The sequence below is a fragment of the Strix uralensis genome, chromosome 3 (assembly GCF_047716275.1).
Source record: "Strix uralensis isolate ZFMK-TIS-50842 chromosome 3, bStrUra1, whole genome shotgun sequence".
Classification (NCBI taxonomy): Eukaryota; Metazoa; Chordata; class Aves; order Strigiformes; family Strigidae; genus Strix; species Strix uralensis.
Window position 1 is genome coordinate 103,779,359 of NC_133974.1, and position 20,745 is coordinate 103,800,103.

Genomic DNA, 20,745 nt, shown 5'->3' on the forward strand with positions numbered 1-20,745 from the left:
GTTCAGTGTTGATCCCCAGCACAACAGCTGTGAGCCAGGTAAGTTTGAAGAACCTGCTTCAAAAGAAGTAGAGTCACTCTAAGAAGAAGTTTTGGGGGTTTTTTATCTCCCTTCTCCACAAAACTGGGATTACCTCTGACCTATTTTTATATAAGAGATTCTTTACAAGGGGCAGCAGAGCACAGGAAACACAAGCCTTTTGTTGTAAAACAATGCTAGCACCCAGTTCAGCAGTGGGATGAATCTTTGGATAGGCTCTTCATTTTACAACCAGGGCTGAAGGGTCATATTCCTCTTACAGTATTTCTACAAAAGCTGTAGGCTATATCCCCCATTTAGCATTGCAATTTAAACATTCCTACAGCTGGGAAGTAACAATCACAGCAAATTATTATTGCCTTAAAGTTCATTTTTTGGCAGACACTTGTTCTTTCTTGAAAGAAGACACCAGAAACCTCATCGGGTAAGTGGGAGATGTGAAGCTGTCCTGACTATGATTAGTTAAAGCCATTTTTGAAGGAAAATCTGTTTTGGAGGTGTTTGTTTTTTCATGGTTTTGTTTGTTTCTATAGTTCAGACAGGCCCTGTTATCCAAAGCTAACAAGTGCTACCCCTTCAAGAAAGTGATGTGGTTTGTGCATGGCTAGAATATGCGTGTGCCTAACAGTCCAGCTGCTTGCTAGGCTGGAAAGGTTTCTTAGAAGCCTGCTGGATTTCCTTCTGGCTGTGCTTCACAATGAGCTAACCTTATCTGACTGTGTTCTAAATCAATATTTATATCTTCAGTTAAACAACAGTTTTCAGGAGACAAAACAATATCCTGAACTTTGTAGAAACGACTTCAGCAGGTATGCTGCAGTAAAAAAAAAAAAAAAAAGTGAGTACTGGCAGTGGTTAGGCATAGTTACTGATTTGCGAGGCTGACTAACAATATCAGGTGTGGTCAAAATTCAGCCTCTAGGATGCTGATTTCCAGTCTTTTCTCAATAAACTGCTTCTGCCTGTAACAATGCTTAGGCCGTTAAAAAAAGTTGTACATAATAACTAAGGGGCATTTGTCAGAATTGTGGCCTTGTGTTGCAAGTTCTAGAAACAGAGACAAGAACCTACAAAAGCTATAAACCCCATGCAGATGGCAAACATGAAAGCAATTATTTTTAAAAAAAGTCTGGTTAAAGATGCCTCATGTGAACCCAGAAGTGCTGTCGCTCCACAGGTCAGAGTTCATCAGCTCTGTAGAAGAGGCAGTGAATGTGCATCCTAGCAAGCTGATTTTGGAAAATGGGAAGGTGTAATTAGAAGCCGCCTTTTCCTGTGACTTTGGGTTTTGACATCTGTTTTATCACTGTAATAGTAATTTCTTACTGTTTTGACTCACTTTGTATTTTATCTGTACTTATGTGTGCATCCGGAAAAGATATCTTGTAAAAGCCATGTGAAAAAGAGTCTCAGATGAGAGTCAGTTGTGTAAAATATTATTGACATTATTGGATGTAACAGCTGGAAAGAAATGCTTTGCCTAAGTAAGAAGAGTAAACCTGCTGGGGGAGAATGGGATCTCTGGAATATAGTTTAGTTCTCTATCTAGGTGTTCCTTAACGGAGAAATTTGCTTTCACCCTAGAAAATTATTTTGAAAGTTTTTTCCTCGACTGACTTGCAGGAGTAAAATTGAACATTAGTTTCATAATTGTGCATCTGCTCTGCTTTCTAAAGTTATGTAGCACGTGCTAAACACAGCTTCTTGGTGAGCAGCATGACTTGGGGACATCAGGGGCTAACCCTGGTTCTTGGAGGACTGTGAAAATTGCTGGGAAAAATGCCAGGGAAGTATTCAAGGCTTCAGAAGTTTTCCCATCCTGTGCTGGGTTGAACCAGAAATTTCCCAATTTCTTCTTTTCAGAATGGGGCAGTCCTAAGGCTTCTCAGATGCTGATCACTAGTTTGGAAAAGGTAGAAGAGGGACTGCAGATGAGTGCAAAGTTACTTATTCTTTTGGAAATCAAATTGTCCAGCTGCTGCCAAGGGAAAACAAAACTGAAATGTAACAGTGCAGTTTCTAAGCCTGTACGTACTGTTTTCTCCATTAATTCCTGGAAGGTAACTGGATTTCTTCAGAATAATTTGTCAGCTAATTCTGAACAACCCTACAAGCATTAGACAAAACCTACACCCTGTGCTGAATGAAGAGGCATTGTCCTGCTAGGGTCAGAATGACTCACCCTTGGATGATTAACTGGCTCCATGAGACTTGACTTTTTGTTATCTTCAGCTCCCAGAGAAAAACTTAAATTCACTTAGGGGCCTAATGCTAAAAGCCTGAAATTCACTTTGAGGTTAATGCCTAAAGCCTAGAAATCCCATGCTTTCTCACCTTGTCACTGCTCCACAGAAGCTTCAAAAGGGTAGAGGAGTCCTCAAAGGCTCAGAAGCTTGACAAAGTTACCCAAACCAGACTGTTGCCAGGGGAGATAATGGAGGTCCATCAGCTTTTGGGGAGCAGAGCACCCCATACTCAGAGTGATTTTCCTCTGACCTACTCCATCTTCTCAGGCTTGAGCTATAAGAATCTCATGGGGGTTGAAATGTCTGTGTGCATGAAGAGGACAGGAAGCATTATGGAGCCTCCTTGAAGTCTGTTGCTGGCATGATTGCACTTACAACGTTCCTGGTTTTGATTCCAAGGTTGGAAAACGCTCTGTAGGCTTCTTGAGTTTGCTAGTTACCTCTGAAAATGAATTTCATTCATGTGATGGCAACTAATGAAAATGACTATAATTCCTTTAAGAGCTTCAAATTTTTAAAGTGACCACAATATTTGAACTTTACTCTCACCTTCAGGTGCTTCTGCAGTATTTTGACTACTGTTCAATCATTCTCTAGAGAGGGGGAATCTTAATCTGCAGAGCACTGCCTTCCAGGGATGCTTGAATGGATACTTCAGATGAAAAACACCAGCGAAATCACCTTGTACCATGACATTGAGTGTATCATGCATTTCTCTCTTTGCAGGTTTCACACAGCACCTAAATTCAAGGGCTTGTGGTTTCTGGGCCTGTGACATGTTCTATTGCTAAACGTAATAACTTTTTCTGTCCACTTTCAAGTACTGCCTGGAAAGACAACGCATTTGAGGAACGTTAATACATAAGGACAACGTTTGTTCAAAGCGTTTCCTAACTATTCCTAGAGGGCACAGGGTATCCAATAACAGAGATACATTGCTTAATCAAGTTCTAAACAGTACCAACAATTGTGCTTCTAATCTTCAGCAGGCAGGGGGTTTGCTGCAGTACACTCCTCTGTGCAGGCAGAGATGACTCAGGTGCTCACTGGGCAGAAGACCTAAGTCCTGACTCTCACCTTTAGTAGCTGCCCTGTGACAAGGGTTGCAGGTGCTGATGACTGATGAAAAGAGATCTCGTTTCCAGCAGATTTTTTTTAGCCACTGGCTTTCTTTACTACCTGTACTTTTATTATGCAGTTCCCCTGAAAAAAGGTGATAGTGCTGGGTAATTTACCCTCTGACTAAAGGTTAAAGAAGAAGTAATTAGTCCAAAGATAGATTGCTGAGATTTATGGAAGGTTACATTAGTGTTTCCTTGTTTTTAAAGCAGAGCTTGCTGCAGAGACAAATCATGTGATATGCCGGCAAGTAAGACCTTCGCAGCAATCTATATTGGTGTAATTATTTTCCCAAGCCACAGCAATATTTGAGACTGAAACTTTGGAACAAAACAGAAAGAGTAAGGCAGGCTCATAGGGACGCTGATGTTGTACCACTGAGAAACAAGTTTCGTCTGTATCTGACACTATCAGTTGCAGGTCGGAGTGAGGTGACTATAATAAGTACGGAAGAGGAAGGGCTATTTCACTGTCAGCAAAGGCTCAGGCAGGTAGGACACGCTGACCTGCAGTGGGGGTGGAAAGAGAAAACTTGCAAACTAGTTTTGGGGGAGGCCTGATTTATAGGATTTTCCTGCTACTTCCATTTTTAATGCTGGAAATCTTGTGTTGGATAAGGCTGAGATCAACTGGAGCCCTGTTAACCAAACCCATCTAAAATAAACACTATAATGATTTGCAGCAGAAGAATTAATGCAGGAGGTCCTGGACTTGCTCAGGCAGAAATTAAAATATATTGCTAATGTTCCTCATTGCTAAAGCCAAAACAGCCGATGGCTGTTTTTTCTGCTAGACCACTGCAAAATAAATAGTGTTTTAAGAGTTTCCAGAAAGGGCTACCTTGGGGAAAGCTCCAAGGAAGCACAACCTCAAGCATTCCTTTTATAGCTTGCTTTTTTTTTTTAAAGTCTGCTTTACATATTTATTTTCCCAATGATCACACTGATGAATACATAAAGTTGTTGTTCTTAGTGATTACGCAAATCACTCCTGCAAACTTGCATCAACAGCCATTCCCATATTACTATGGTTACATTCTTATCACAGTTTAACCTTGCATTTCATTACCAAACAAATCCCATCCCGGCATAACTTCCAGTTTAGGAAAAATCCCCAAACAAACAAGTTTTATTTTCCTTTTCAAGGATCAAATGAGGTCACTATGGTCTTTTCAGGAAACTGGCTAATCTGCCATAGCAATAATGTAATTCACTTACATTGCACTTACAGGTAAACTTTCGTGACCTGTGTTTCCCTGCTTCTCTTCTGCAAAGCTGAAGCACCTTTGTAGGATTAACCATTTCAGACTGCTGCTGCTTTTCTGGACATATAGTGGTTCCTAAATTCAGAAAAGGCCATTAAGATCACTTGGCCTGGCTTTAGCAGAACAGTGTGCCCAAGCTGGGGACACTTGTAAGGTACCCAGGCTTCAGGTTTTTGCACTAATTGCTGCCAGCCAAAGGTACTGGGCGTATTTCCTGCTCTACCAGTAACCAACCTGCCTCTTGTATGCTCAGTGATGGTACAGGGACCTTCAGTGAGTGCAGAACACTTAGTGTCCACTTTGGCTGACCTGGATAACAGCAGAGGTCCAGATCTATCATGCTGCCACTGATTTTCATCTATCTGATGGAAGGAAAGAGGAAAAGATAAACTGTCAAGCTTCTGCTCAGGTGCTGTAAGGCCATTCTTGGCTATTGCTTCCCAGACCCCCTTGGACGGCAGATTTGAGCACCCTTTTTTGCAGAAAAGCAAACCTCAGCTCTTCCTAGGGGGGCTGGAACAAGGTGAGCGGTGTCTCCTGCCCCTGCTGGGTGGGTTGCTGAGCCAGCTCCCTGCTGCCTGCCTGCAGAGGCACCAAAGCAAACGCACCAGGAGCAATTCTGTGGCACTAAGAAGGATGCTGGTGTGGGCTGGGACCAGGGGAACCACCACATGACCTGGGCTGGAGAGGTCAGCAGGCCTGGCTGCACAGGCAGGGATGGCTGGGCAGGGCAGGGGCGATCTGCCAACCAGCCCAGCTTCTGCTGCAGTGCTGCTGTCGGTCTTGCTCCACCTCTGGTTTTGGTGCTTCACTTATGTCCCCTGACAGCACAAAGTGGCATTCCCATTCACTGTGAGATGTATTTCAACACGAGTCTGCTGACAGCTGAGTTGGGGCAAGGCCTTACTAAGATCTTACAAAAGTCTGGAGCCATGCTGGCAGAGGACCTGTAGAACAGAAGACCACTGAATTTCAAAGCAGAGGAGCAGGAGCATGAGCAGTGCATGAGACCTCACAGGCACTCATTATACCAGTGGTCCATTCCCCAGCCCAGCTGAAGCTCCCTGCTCTGAGGCTGGGTCGGGCTGGGGCCCCTGCTGGCCAGGGAAGCCTCCTCCTGCTCACTCTTAGTACCTGCACCGAGCCAGCAAGAAGGGCTGCTTGGAAACAATGGGTAATAGAGGAAATGGTTTCCCAAATAAGCCCAAATAAATACATAAATTAACGACCTCTGTGCATGTGGAATATCACAGAGCAGTGTGGGTTTGCTACCTGTCAGGGCTGAATTCATCGCTGTGTGCAAGAAGATGCTTGCTGGGGAATGGGCTAGTGGGACCCCTTGGCAGGGGGTGCAGGGGTGACACTTTTGGAGAGGAAATCTTCTTGGAAAAAGTGCCAATGCTGATATAACCTTGCTGCCATGGTACAATTAAGAGCTATTAATTTTCCTGCAGTTGGTTGTGTAATTGCGCTGCAGGGCCTTTTGAATGCTGCATTTAAATTAGTCTGCAATTGGAAATAATGAAGGTTAAAACCCTCTTACATGATTTTATGATCAAATTAGTTCCTTTGACCCAGAAAGCAGGTGTGGTAGCAACAAGTGCCACATTAGGAACAGGACTGTAGGTTTGAGGTGTTACTCAGAACTAGCTTTAGAAAGATACCTCCATGTAAAGTGACTGGAACTAAAATTCAAAAGGCTCTGTCACTCCGGAGCAGAGGCTGGGCAGCACCCTGGGTGTCAGGAGAAGGGCTGCAAACAGAGTAGGGAACAAGGCGGCTCTGCTGAGAGTTACAATATCGAAATTAGGTGGTCCCACAAGGTGAAAGCCATCGGATGCTGGGGGGATGCAGGGGGGCACGCCACGTATCAGCCTGCTCTTAACTCATCTTGAATGTCTGTTCATAACTAATACCGGCGAGGCTTGGGCTAAACCAAGGCAGCATTCTTCTATTTTTACTCTTAATTTATAGCTGGGAAGAGTGTAATTAAGGCTTCCTCTTAGCTGTAGGGACTTGAGGGCTCTGCTTTTATCCCCTTAGGCTGTTGTTTCAAAGTTGCCACTAGCTTCAGGATCTCAACTAACTTCTGCCCTGCCTGTCCAGCCCACAGCCTGGCCTTGAATGCACTTGCTGGCCTCTGGGAGTTCAACTTGTCCTTCTTCAGCCTAAACATCAAGGAGCTGGCGAGATTTTTTTTTTTTTCTTTTGGCCCTGATCAGAAGGGATCTGGGTGCTGCAAAGGGCTGCTGAAGACAGGGCTGTGGTGTCCCAACCTTTCCATGCCTCTGACATGTCTGGCCAGGGAGAGTCCTTCCCATTGGCACAGAGCATATCCTGGCATGGTGGATGCAGAAGGCTTTTTGAAGTGCAAAGTGTGTAGCGTCACTCTGGTCTTCACCCCTCCAGGGTGGCTAAGAAGTGGGTGGGTGTAGGAAAGCATGATCTGAGGGTTCCTGGCTGCTCTGGGCAGTGGAACAGCACTGAGCGAGGTTGTGGCAGCCTCACCATGGTTGCCTGTTCCAACAGTGAACAAGACTCTGGGACATACGTGACTGCCAGCTTATATATCAGCATCCTTGATGATGACTTTCTGCTGCGCAGTCCCAGTGCTCCAGCCTCTGTCACATGCAGCGTGCCCCTGGGCTGCTCACACATGGCTGCCACCACCTGCACAGTCCTATTAGTCCTAAGATCCATGTCTGAATGTTTTTCAAGCTTTCCCCTGGCTCTGCTCCAGTGAACTTGCAGAATTTCTGTGTTGGGATTGTGTGTGCCAACAGACTTTCTCAGTCTCCCTTTCCTCGTGCTGCCTTGCCTGAGCCTCCCTCTGTTCCTTGAGAGCCCTGTCCTCTGTGGCTGCAGCCATCTGCAGCCTCTCTGGGTCTCTGTGCTTCATCGGCTCCCATCTGGAGCTCATCTCAGTGCTCTCACATCTTGCTGATGTGCAGCCTCATCTGCGCTCCAGAAGGAGAGAGGGACTGCGCTTCCCCTGGGATCCTGCTTCAAAACCCAGTGCGGGGGGGTGCGGTTCGCCTCCGGCCAGCATGAGGGCCCTCCAGTCGCAGCGGGTGAAGACTTCACAGCAGCTCTAAACCCACTCTGACCTTTCCTCCTCTCCCCCAGATTGTGTCACCATTTACACACTGAACCCCCATGTTCAGCTTTGGGGGCTCCCTAGACCAAAGTCTCCTGGGCTGAAAGCTGACATTGGGCAAGCTGTGTAAGCCGAAGCCCTTGGTTTGCTTTAGCTGATGGAACAGCCTTTCTCCATCCTCCCTTGTGTTAAACCTCCTGATGAGATTCAGGCATACCATGTGGCCAGGATGCGGCAGGGAAGATTACTGGTAGGACTCACAGAGACGTCAACTCCTACGGAGAGCGATTAGCAACTCAACATAAACCCGTGGTTCCCAAGAGCCTTCAGGAAGCTGATTAGGGCACTGGAGAGATTTATTTATGATGAGAGAGGAGAATCAGTACTTGCAGCCGCTGAGGAGATGCACAGGTACGTGCCCGCCCAGCCTGGCTGGGAGCAGGGGAGATCAGAGTGGTGGTGGTACCTGTGTGCATAGGCATAGGCTATTTCTGATGGGGGGTCACCTCTAGCTCTAGAAGTTGTATTAGGCTGACACTGTAGCACTTGATATAAAGAGCTAAAAAAACTCCTCTGAGCATGGAAATAAGTATCAGTGAACCGAGCTGAGTGGTGGAGATGGCAGCAGCAGCCATGGAGTCATCTGCCCGGGAGGTGCTGCAAGGCCACAGATGTAGGTGGACAAAGCCCTAAGGGAGAGACAGGTTCCCTGTCACCCTCACCCACAGCTCCATCACACCAGGCATGGGCAGAGGAGGACCAGACGCTGTTGTCTCTATGGTGCAGCAGTGCGTGCGGACATGTGGGGCAGGCAGGGGATGGAGGCAGGACATCGCTGCTGTGCGTACCCCTGAGTAACGGGCTGTGCGCTGAGCATGAAGCGCTCGCTCGGCCCTCCGGCAGTCTGCGTGGCAGCGAAAGACTCCGAGGAAGGTCACACTGACTACCCTCCCTCCTACTCAGGGGTCGGGCACCCAGGGCTCCTACTGCTAGAGCAGGAAATATTCTCCTGGCGCACAAGCACCGCCCTGTGAGCCATCCATGGCAAAGGCAGACCGCAGCCACCCATCCCTGGGCCGGCACTGGTGCCCCCCCAGGTTTGGGGCCCTCCTTTGCCCACCAGACAGAACAGTCCTGTGGCTTTTCTCAGCCGCCATCGCCTTCAAGCTGGGATCTCGCCGCCATCACCGTAACACTCAATGGTTAACAATGAATTTTCCAGCTAGGAAGAGCGGGCTCTCTTCGATTAAGAGTTCGATTTTCAGGCGCCCCTCCCGCAGCGGGGACCGCAGCCCCACGCCGGGCGGCGGCGGGCGGAGGCGCTCCGCCTGCTCCGCCTGGCTCCGGTGACGCGGTGCGCCCGGCAGGGGGCGCCTCCCGCCAGCGTCTCAGCCAGTCACGGCTCGTCCCGCCCCCCGAGCCCCGCCCCTCTTTGTTGCGGCCGCCAATAGGAGCGCGGCGAGGGCGGGCGGGCGGCCGGTAGCGTGGTAACGCGGCGGCATGGGAGCGCGGCGCGGGGCGCGCCCCCAGCGCCGGGGCCGGGGCGAGCGGGGCCCGGCTAGGGCGCCCGGGACAAGCGAGCTGCCGTGCCGCGGGGCGGGCGGGCCCCTGCCGCTAGGGAGGGGGCCGTTTCCGCGCCCAGCCCCCTCCGCACGCACGTAATACACACACACACACACACACACATATATATATAAAACATATATATATAGAGGGCCCGGGCGGCGGCGAGGCCGCGGGGCACCTCCCGACAGCGGTCCCCGCGGCGCGCCCGGGCTCGGGCATGGCCGCGGGGCCATGACGGGCGCGGCGGCGGGCGGCGGCCCCGGGAGCACCCGCCGAGCGGCGGGCGGCAAGGCGGGGGGCCGGTCGCGGAGCGCCCAGCCGCGGGCGGCGGGCGGCGGGAGCGGGAGCGGCGGCGGCTCGGAGGAGGAGGAGCAGCGGGACGGCGGGTCCCTCTTCCTGGTGAACAAGAGCGGCTTCCCCATGGACGGGCAGACCTGGGAGCGGATGTGGGGGCACGTGGAGCGGGTGCACCCCGACGGCGGCGCCGTGGCGGCGGCCATCCGGAGCGCCGCCCGCCTGGCTCGGGTAAGGCGAGGCCCCCGTGTCCCCCTCAGGAAAAAAGCGGGGGTGTCGCAGAGCCCCAGCCCAGGCATCCCGCGGCTGCCGGGTGCGGCGGGCGTCGAGGGGACGGGGGGACAGCGGGGCCGGGCGGGAGGGCATCACGCCTCGCCCTGAGGATGCTCTCGGCCCCCGCGACAGTTGGGGCGTCTGCTGTTGGAAAATACCCAAAACGGGGTACGGGGGAGTGTGCCGCGCGATGGTTGGGAGCTGTGGAGTTGGTGTCTTGGGAAACAAGTAGAAAGAAAATTATTGTTTTGTCTTGGGGAGGAAAAAGCAGAAAACAAGAATTAAAAGAAGTCTTCAGGGACTGAATGAAGCTCTTTGTGCCATTTAAAGCACATTTTGCTCAGCTCTTTGGAACACAGGCATTTCCTAAAACACAGCCTTGCTCCTGAAATGTAATAAGGGATTTAAAACTCAGACGTTTCATTTCCAGTACATGGAAAGATTCCAAACGCTTTTGTTTCCTACGTTCCTCATTACAAGCTCCAAACAGCTCTGCCTGACCCAAGTCTTTTTCCCCCAGCCAGCAAATAAATTGTTGTTGTCTGCTGATGTTCCAAGGCTTCTCACCACTGTGCTGCATTACTGATCACAATGTCTTTAACACTGTCAGCTTTGGCAGACTTTGAGCTTGATTCGCTCCTCCCACCAAGCAGCATTAATCTGAGCTGACCGCTGCGTTGATTCGTACCCCTCGGCATGCTGGGGTGAGGTGGTTGAGCTGGTGTGGTCATGGTCCAGGTTGTCAGTGATATGTATGCTTTGCTTGACGTGGGGTAGAAAGGAAATACTCTGTGCACGGAGGAGTTGAAAGTATATTGAGTAGGTCTGTCTTGCAAAGGCGCTTGTCAAATAAGATGCAGGCTGAAAAGGCCTTTCATCTCTCTTCTGCAATGTTCAGTTTAGCATAAGTGCAGAAGGGACAACCTCTTTTTCTCTGTTCCCCTGCTTCCCTTGTGCTGGCACCAGCCTTTGTTTGGATGGGGGAGCAGATCCAGCTAAAGAATAATCTGGTTATGCTGGGTTTGTTTGCGGTTCCTTGGCGTGGTTCATCTCATACTTGCACAAGCGCTTGAGGTAGAAATGTAGAGGCAAGGGCAGGGAGAGGGCAGAACTTGTTTCAGCAGCATGACCAGCTCCCACTGGTCTAAACAGTCTGCAGATCTGTTCGGTGTTAAGAGATGCCAAAGTATATGCTGGACTTGGTTTCCTTCCCTTACTTCCCAGCTCCGAAGCACGTAACTTTTACTGGTGATACCCATAGTGCCTGACAAAGCATCTGTTGCAAGACATGCCAGTGGCTCCAGTGTGCCGGCATGCTGCCTGCCAGAGTACCCCAGAGAGCATTGCCCGTGGCTTCTTCCTCAGTGCCAAAGCACGGGGCTGACTCGGTGTGGCGTGTGCTGAAGCTGGGTAGGAGGAAAAATGTTTTGAAATCTGCTTGGCTAAATCATTTGATTTAGTTACTAGTGGCTGATCAGTGGAGGATGCTGGAAGAGTTGTACTGCATTCCTCCAGCACAGTCTGGCAGCAAACTCCCTGTTGCAGTGATTAACTTTTTCAAGGGCAGAAGGGCCTGGTGTCGCCTGTGACTGACCTGCTCTTGCTGGCTAAGCCGGGGAGCTCAGGGTCAGAGGGTAGTTTGAGGACTACCTGATCCTTATTAAGGCCAACACAGCTCAGGTGAGCAAATGAAGGTTAGGAACAGCTTGCTTTGCTACAAAGTGGCAGTGGGTTGCTAAAGTTGTGATGGTGATTTCTGTGTGGGAGTAGGAGTACCAGGGGAGAGCTGTTCCTTAAACGACCGTACAGCTTTTTTAATTGGCTTGTGCTGCTGTGTATGTGGCACTCTGCAAAAGACCAGGTAGTGCTGATCAGGAGCGACGAGAGAAATTTTTGCCTGTGAGAAGATGGTTTGTAATCCACTTGCAATGGTAGTTGGTGGAGGCTGAGCAAGTGGTGTGTTGCAACTGCTCCATTTTTGCATCTGATCTGTTCTTAATCCCTAGTGATGGGAGAGAGTTTTCATCCCCTCCCCAAGAAGCTCCGCTTGATTGCTCTCATCATCTTGGTATTAGTCTCAGCGATCATACACGCAGGGCGGTAAGTAGCTTCTTACTGTATTGGTGAGGTTGTCCTTACTGGAACAAATGCAAACTGCAGGGGTGCAGGGCTGCATCTCTCCCGGGAGGAAGAGTCCTCACAAAAAGCCATCTTGTCTGTGAGGGGGGCAGTTTCAGAACTTGAGGGGTCCCTTCGTTGCAACTCCCACCTCTGACTTTTGTCTTGAGCTATGAGAAGGGTGTGGGCTCCGGGTTGGAAGGGCTGTGCAGTCCTTTATGTGGCCTGAGATACTTGTAGATCTTAATGAATTAAACCTTTCACCAGCTTTGAGGGCTGTAGCCTGCCAGCTTCATCTGTTCTAAGTAACTGCATACTTGCAGGGCGAGCTAGAAGAAAATTACTTTCTGGTCATTAAATGAGACACAGTGGAGTCAGGCATGATGAGTTTCACACAGGATGTGTGTGGCGAACTGTGACTACAACGATTCCAGCGACAGGATGATGGTCTCCAGCTCTGCCACAAGGTCTTGCACTGCAGCAGTTCTGCTGTCTGTGGAGCTGCCACTGCTTGGAAATACTGATACAAGGTCAAGGCCTTTCATCTGCCTGGACTCTGAATTTCAGTCCCTTTATAAATTCATGGTCTGTAGTGCTGTGTCTGCGTTTTCTCTCGGCTGCTCTGATCTCCCGCTACAAACCCTTGCTGGCTCCTGCCTGCTGCACTGGGATGTGCACCGCTGGCTGGAGGGCTGCAGCCTCAACCACAACAGCATTGTGCTTTCCTTCGCTTGTGGTATCGTGCAGCCCTGTCTTCTGCTCTGTGCTGGCTGGGCGTCCAGGATTGGTGCTCCTGTGGCAGGGACAGGAATCTGGGGGAAAACATGGGTTTTGTTTGGAGGGAGTGGGAACGGCAGGTGGCTCTCTGCCGCCTGGCCTGGCCGGCAGCATGATGCCATGTACTGCCCACCCAGAACTGGAAAGAGGAGAGCAGTGCGCTGTCTGGTGTGGGGGAAGACGGATGGCTGCTTCTCCCTCGTTGCCTGGGCCTCCTGACTTGGCAGGCCTGCTGAGGTAACTTCAACAGACAGGTGATGGGATTCGCGTCAGCCATTAGGAAAGCCCTGGTTCTCTTTACCTGAGTGTGCCTCTGTGGCTGACAGGATCATCATCCGCTTTGGAGATGGGGAAGCACTTCGCCTGGAGGTCCAAACCCAACCTCCAAGGCAAGGGTGGCCACTGTGGGTTACAGCAAGCGCTGCGTCCCTCTGTACTGGTGTGGTCCCTATGGGATACTGTCCTGTCCCACAGCTGGGCGAGGGCAGAGGCTTCCATTTTATGGAGGGCTGGGAAGGGGGTGCTATCACCCCAGCTGCTCTGCAGCAGCCAGGCCTCTCACTCACAGGGACTTACACAACACGACATGCCAAGGCAATGGAAGTGCAATGTGTGCACCTGGAGTTTCTTTATCTTTGAAGAAAAGGAGTGTTTGTATCAGAGCAGAAATGACTATCCCTGGAAGGATTTGACAGGCCTGCCTTAATTCCCTCTTTCAGCCACTTGCTGCTCCTGAAACTCAAGTCCTGTGTGGTGTGTTGAGCCCAGGTCTCCCTTAGTGCCAGGAGGGACAGGTGAATAATTTGTCCAGACCAAAGGAGCCAAAGGCAGAAGAAACTTGTGAAACTGAAAAATTGCCTCTAATGAAGAGCTTAGGTGTGGAAATTGCGATTAAGAAGTGCTAATGAGTCTTGCTCTTACCTCCCACTTGAGAGAAAACCCATGTGCTCATGCACTCATGCTGGTTGTCTCCCATGTGGCGCTGGGGATGGCAGCAGCGAGCTGGAGGCACGGCCATCTGTGTGCTTGCCGCTTAAAATACATTTCTGTGTGCCAGTAATGTAGGAGTCTCTATTTTGGGTTTTTTCCCTTCTCTGAGTGGTATTTACTATTTGACTGTAGTAACTAACTACATGTAGTAAATGCTGGGTTTTGGTTGTCTTGGGATTATCAGTGCTTGCCCTCTGAAAGTAAACGCAGTCCTTCCATCTCAGTGGAGGTGGGAACTGGAGAGGAAGGTGTGCGTGCAGAGATGGCCCCATACCACCTGAACTTGCTTTCCTTGGCTGTAGTTGCTGACTGTATTTAGAGCCGTGATATCTCACTTTATGATCTTTAAACTATTGTAACGACATCATGGACCCGCAGAAGCTGCGCATTTTCCTTTGTGCCTTGTGTCTCGGCTGCCCAAGTTGCTGGTTCCTGAATTTGGGTCTGCATTAATATTTAAATAAACTGTTTCCCATGCTACGTTTGTGAGAATTGTACTAACTTCTTTTTAGCCACGCTGCCCACTTTAACATCTGCTGACTCCATATTTTGCAGTCTTGCCCCTAAAATAAGGGGACTTGGGACAAGGCTGTGCCCCTTTCCTGCATGGTTACAGGTTCAGGAGCCACGTAGCTGTGTGGATTACATATGGATTGATGACCTGGCTTCTTAAAGTGCTTAGGTACAAGCAGATGTCTTATGGGATTTTGGAAAAATCCCATTATGTTGCCAGTCTATATCTTTAAGTGTCTTAATATCATTAAATATCTGGGTCCCGGGTGGTCTTCTAGGTACCACGCACTTCCTGCCCAACAAGTGTGCCACTGATGCGCAGCAGATGGGAAATTATGCAGCCTGGGATCCTTTTCTCCTTTTATCTTTATCTCATGGTAGAGGAAACCAAAAATTAGACTTGAAATGGCTTCTCAGGGGAGGGAGGACAGCAGAGCCAGCACTGGGACTCTGCTCATCCAAACTGCCTTGTGCTGGAGGGGAAAAATGGGAAGTGTTGGCCTTCTGTGCTGGACTACCTGCCCACGTAGGGTGGTGTTTGAGGGACCTCGGTGGCTGTGACGAGCAGCCTGCCATGGTGGGGCCTGCCCTGGGCTCTCCAAGCCAGCAGGGATGGGGCTGGCTCTGGTGCATGGGCAGCCTCCGTTGTCAGTGGGATGACTTTGCCTGACGCTTGAGTTCATGTGGGGTTTAAGCCATCTGTGCTGCCGTGTTGCGTGGCACTAAGCGCATACCGCTGACCAAGTCAATTGCTTATCTACTCTGCAGGGACCAGTAACTGTCTAACCTCTTTATCTTTTTTTGTGTCCAGCCCTCAGTGCCGCCAGTGCCAAACTACAAGCTCTCCATGTCGATCCCAGAATGGCTCCAGGCAATACAGACCTACATGAAGATGCTGCAGTATCCTTCTCCACCATGTGGTCTCCGGAGAGAAGGCTGGCTTGTGCCCAGCATGAATTAACAGGGGCTTTACCGAAGCACTAGCTGGTCACGAGGGCTTGGGATCATTTGGGGGCAAAAGGACGCCTCTAAGGATTTGTGATAGCACCTGCAGCACTGAGCTTGTCACAGCAATCCTCTGGGGGATGTAATTACCTTTAAATGATACTGAAGAATTTAACTGAAGTGACATTGGTGGGAGTAGAAATGCTTATTTTGGTTTATGAGGATATTATGATTGGATCGTGATGCCTGGAGAAATAATATGGCATCTCGTCATAAAGAGACTAAGGGAGAGCTGGTGTTGTGACAAACCCTTTCTTCCTCTGCCCTGGCAGCCCTTGCGGGCCCCCTATAGACTGCCTACGTGGTCAGCTTGCAGGGAGTGCTTGTTGTTGGGGTGGGGGGCACAAGCAGCTGTCCTGACTCCGAGGTGGGCAGGCTTGCCTGTGACACAGGAACTGACCAAAGGAATGCCCCCTTCCAGATGTCCTGCCTTGCTTGGGGGCTTCATCAGAGCTGTACACATCTATCCATCTTCCCTATCGCTGCCCTGTGCCTAATACCTGACTGTTTCCATTGCTGACAGATGATGTTAGAGGAGACAGTTGCTGTCCCAGATGCTGCTCTTCTCTCTGTTTTCCTTTTTTCTAAGCTCTCCCTTTTTGTGTGTGTACATGTGGGGGAGAAGCAGTGGGGATGAGGAATGAATGTAAAGTCCTGTTAAGGATTAAGAACGGATATGGGTGGCAGCTGGAAGAGCATCCAAAAATAGCAGGCACGGTTAGCCTGCTGGGGAGTAGTGGTTGGGATCAGGCGGCAGCAGGGGTTGGAGCCGCAGCAGCTGCCGTGGGGAGGGAGGCTGGGGCCAGCCTGCTCTGCAGGGGGATGGTGCATTTCTCTTCTGCACGTCAGCTGCTTGGGCAGGACAAGAGGCTCACTGCTCAGGGGGGTTGTGCTGGAGAGGAGACCGTGTCACACAGAGCTCCAAAAATTGTATTTCCTTTCTCCCCGCCCCCAGTGGTTTTGAAATCCTGCCCTCTGCTATGTAGCAGGAGCAGGCCTTAGGCACGGGGTTTGGCTCTGTGTTCAGAAAGGCTTCAAAGTGGGCTGGGGAATAGGGTCTGCTAAAAGAGCCTGTATGCTTTGTTCAGAGCACTCTGAAAGGGCCTCATGAATTAGGTTTTGAAGGCAGAAGGGAAGCAAAGCCTTGTTTCTGGAGAACTCTGAACTCTAATCGAAGTCAGTTCAGAGCATCCTGGTGCGCGCTGGAGTTTTTATTTAGACTGTGGTTATACAGCCAGCAGCTCTGCTATTTATGCCTCACAAGGTACCCTTTGCCTCCGTGGGGTCACCTGTTTCTGCCCAGGTATCAGCACCACAGTTTTGCTGGCGTGAATGCTCTCATGGCTGTGTTGGGAACTAGGCTGGGGAACAGAGTCAACTGGAAAACTAACCTAGCAGAAGTAAACGGATGGTGTGATTTTTTTTTTTTTTTTTTTTTAATTTTAAATTTTTGATCTGTTGGGATTTTATTTTGTTTTTACTGGACAGGTTGGTTTCCTGATCTGATTTACTGCATTACTGCTTGAACAGCTATGCTCAAGGAGCCCGGAAGAGGCTGCTTTTGATGCTGCTGCTCCTGCATGGTAGCTTGCACTCCTAGGCAAGTGGTGCTGAGATTTGGTTGATGGGTGACTGCTGGCAGCCTTTGCAATGAACTTTTCTCCTATGCTCATAGTGTTAACTAGTGTTCTTGAGCTGTACTTAGGTGGTTATTTCCATTTCAAGTGCATTGTGTCTTTTAGAGAATGGTTTATATTTCCTAGGTGTAAATGGATGCACCTGCCATGTTTTTGGTTATGGGGCATATGTGAGCTATGTGGCTGACTGAGTTAAAAACTTAGAAGGTAAGTAAGTTCTTTCAAACCATGAATGTTGTTGATAGGTTTGGGTAGACTATAAAAGCTTTCTCTTGCCCAAATGGGAGCCTTTTTTCAAGCCTGTAACCCAATAGTGAGTGTGACCTAGAGGAAAAGAGAATATATAACCCTCAAATGCCAAATTTAAGCATCATTTTAGACTAACAACCTTTTTGCTTGACTCTCCACCTAATGCTGGTTAATATGTCATATAAAAAGACAAATGAAAAAATTGCTTTATTTCACATGCCAGGGTTTCCTCTCTGAGAGTCAATGGATTTTCCTGCTTGTTTTATGTTTCAACAGGAAATCATAACTGAAATTCACCTTTTGAGCATTGTTATTTTATTGTTTGACTGTTCAAGTTACTTTCCTTTAACAGACAAAATTCAGATACAATCACACGGGAACACAGTTCTTCGAGATTAGAAAAACCAGACCTCTAAGTGGGTAAGTGTCTCTGGAAGTGGACTATAACCCTTGTCTCACACCATGCCAGCTGATTACCTTGGGCATTTAAGCACTGTAGCACCGTGACATGGGAGGACTGTCTCCTCTGTGCCATGGCTGCCTTTGCAAGGAGGGTCCCAGCTTGCTGCCAGATGGCAAATGGACCCATCGAGAACCAACGAGTGGAAGGGCTGATCTTGCTCAGCAGCCATATGGGAGCTGCATAGCTGCGGGCCAAAGCTGAATGCACAGGGCTGGGAAAACTCTCAATTCTTGCTTGTTGATGTTGGGTTGGGAGGACTGGGCTGTTTTTATGGAAACTATGTAAGTCCTGATATTCTGGTTGTGCTCTAATGCCCTTTGCTAATGGTAGGAAGAGATCAGCCGTACGAAATGATGAAGGAATTTCGATGCCTTGGGTGCAGACCTTTCCCCTGGAGGATCACAACGGACCATTTTAAGTTGTGGCTGTGGTTTTCCCATTGCCGCTCATCTTGCTGTTCCTTCCACATTGAGGATTCACATCGCGCTGGTTGGCAATGAATTGTGCAATACAAACACAAACATGTGCACAGGGAGCCCAGCAACGGAGAGCTGGGGTCCCTTGCATGTAAGAACTGCTTCATACTTAGGACAGCTCTTTAATAGGACCCAGTAAATTAGCAGGTTAGGGTGGAAACTGATGTTGACAACATGCTTTTATTTTAGGGTGAAATTTAGATAAGCGGAATATAATTACTCCTGTAGACTGGCCTGTCTCTAGCTCTCCCCAGCTGTCTGTCATAAATCTAATGGTCTGTCACTGTAAATTCCAGTTCCCGTCCCAGCTCTGCACTTCAGGTTTTTATCTTGTTGACAGCAATCTTTCCCACTTCCTTTATGTAACGTTCACTGTACTGGTGGAACTAATTTAGAAGAAATCTTGTGCCTTGAATGATAGATGGGTTTACAGAAGCTTAAACCAATTTTCAGGCTGGTCACTCATTTTTAAATTTGTCCCATTACTTTTTTCCAAGGAAGCGGAGAATAAAAATGAGTTGTGTTCAGCACTCACCACTTGAAAGGTTGGCGTCCTCCTGTGCTGGATGAAAGCCCGGCTTATGAGGGTGTGGTACTCTTTCCTGGAAGGGGACCAATATAGTGCTCACAGCTGGAGATGTACCTGTGGCTTTGGATCCTCTCCTAAGTGGTGCCATTTTCTCTATTTACCTGCCTTAGTGTTTGCCTGAGGACTTGTGTCTGGCTTCTCTCCTTGTCCTGTTGCTGTTAGGACTTCTGTGAGTGACTTGGTATGTGGTGGCATGACTTCTGCAGAGTTAAGGAGAGTGCCCCTGGAAATGGTCCAACCCCTCGGGGCAGCTGCTGCCAGCTTGCCAACACAGTTCCCTGTCCCTGGGGTATGCTGAACTTGCACAGTGTTAAGTCCTAAGACCTGTGCTGCTTTGCTCCTTGACCTGATGGACGTGAGTGCTAGTAGTGGAGCTCTTCTGAGCATGCTTAGCTGCCCAGATCCTGTCATACTACATTGGGGCTCAAGTGCTTGCCCTGTCTCGGTTTCTCCAACTTTGAGAAGAGGAATAACGTGTTGATGGCCCTGTAATGTTGAGGTGTCTCTGAAGGCTCTCCTTTCTTTCATCTGGGGTGCGTGGCTGTTCATACCAGCTGAGGATATCTTCTTTTGCAGTTGTCCTTCGCCATTTGTTCTCCTGCTGCCAGGCCAGTTCTCATCAGAGCTGAAGAATCGCCCACACCTGCAAGTTTTTTCATGGGAGGTGTGTTCCACTTTGCAAGAAATCTGCTTCCAGTGTGGTCACAAGCACTGCTCTGAGCAAGTTTCTGTGGTGCGAAAGGCCTCTCTTGCTGCAAGACAAAGTTTGTATTTGCAAGTTCATCAGGCAAGATGCTGAGTGCCTCCCAATTGCCACTGGCTCTTGAAAGTTGAGGCTGTTCCCAGAGCTGTGATTTATTGATATTAAACATACTGCTTATTTTGTAATATGAGGGCTCAAAGCTAATGAAAATATTATGAGATCTTTGGCAGCCTTTCTTCAAGAGAGCAGTGGCCAGACACAAAGAAGCTGAGCACTAGATGGAAATTGAATATTCATAAATTCATGTGAAAGTGTCCTAAAGCAGCTGGGGCATATTAATGAGTTTTTCTATTATGGAGGGAGGACTAGATATTATTGAGATTTACTGTCAGCATCAGTGTGATGCATGAGAAAATAAAAATGCGTGGCTGCACTTAGGAAGATGAGCATAAATTATCTACAGGAACTCATAACATTAAGGGACACAGGCTTGCTATAATTCAGCATTTACAATCCCTCTTAAGAAAAAGTCACTGTTAGTTATCAACTTCATTCTAGACTGCCAGACACCCTGTGGATTTGTCTAGACTACAGATAACACTTTTGAAAATGTTAGATTTCTGTTGGCATAGCTGTGTGAGTCGGGGTGGTAGAGATGTGATCCTGCAAACTGTGTGTGGTGTTCCTGTTGTACTGGGAAACTGTGTCTGAAAATGTGTCTGTGTCTAACCTTGCCTGAGTTTGCTGTATTTGCACAAAATCCAGATTTACAGGTGTAGGTACATCCACCGCAGGAGTGCTGTGCTAATACAGTTATCCCGACCCAGGATGGTGTCCTTCACATAGGCTTCGTGATGTACTTTGTATTAGGTAGGTAAAGGGCACCCTGTGGAGTTCAGCTCTACTGATCCATGGTACGTGTATATGCGTGCGATATGACTGTTTCAGGCACCGATAGGGCTGGTTTTCCTTTTCCTGTACAGGATTATGCTGTCAAAACCTATATTACAGCTTTTGTTGGTACAACTGGTCTGACTAAAAATGGTACCTTTTAACTGAAGTAGCCATTCTTTAAAACTTCCAAGCTTAGATATTGTAAGAGCTTTAGAAAAAAAATGTATTTCTGGATATGTAGTAGTATCTGTAACTGTGAATTCAATGCCAACAGGCTTTTCTTACTTGCTTTCGAAAGAGCAATAAGCCCTCTGCAAGCTTCTAGCCTAGGATGCAGGCATGAGCCACAATGAGGAACAAATATCTTTGCCCTCACGGAGTATCTGGGGAGGGAGTAGACAGGTGTGGTATTGTACTGCTCCCTCCAGTTAAG

At 48.7% G+C, this 20,745-nt stretch overlaps 1 protein-coding gene across 2 annotated transcripts in view; it reads left to right on the plus strand.

Moving 5' to 3' along the window:
- Positions 1-9,599: 9,599 nt before the first annotated feature.
- Positions 9,600-20,745, plus strand: part of VASH2 (vasohibin 2) — a 36,569-nt gene continuing 25,423 nt past the window's right edge. Inside the window, exons 1-3 of one of the 2 annotated variants that reach the window (XM_074863687.1) lie at positions 9,600-9,856; positions 15,108-15,196; positions 17,551-17,607. In XM_074863687.1, coding sequence (XP_074719788.1) covers positions 9,752-9,856; positions 15,108-15,196; positions 17,551-17,607 — 251 coding nt within the window. In that variant the 5' untranslated portion in view covers positions 9,600-9,751. Of the gene's footprint in view, positions 9,857-14,440; positions 14,466-15,107; positions 15,197-17,550; positions 17,608-20,745 lie in introns of those variants that run through there. The other variant, XM_074863688.1, reaches the window with a different exon arrangement.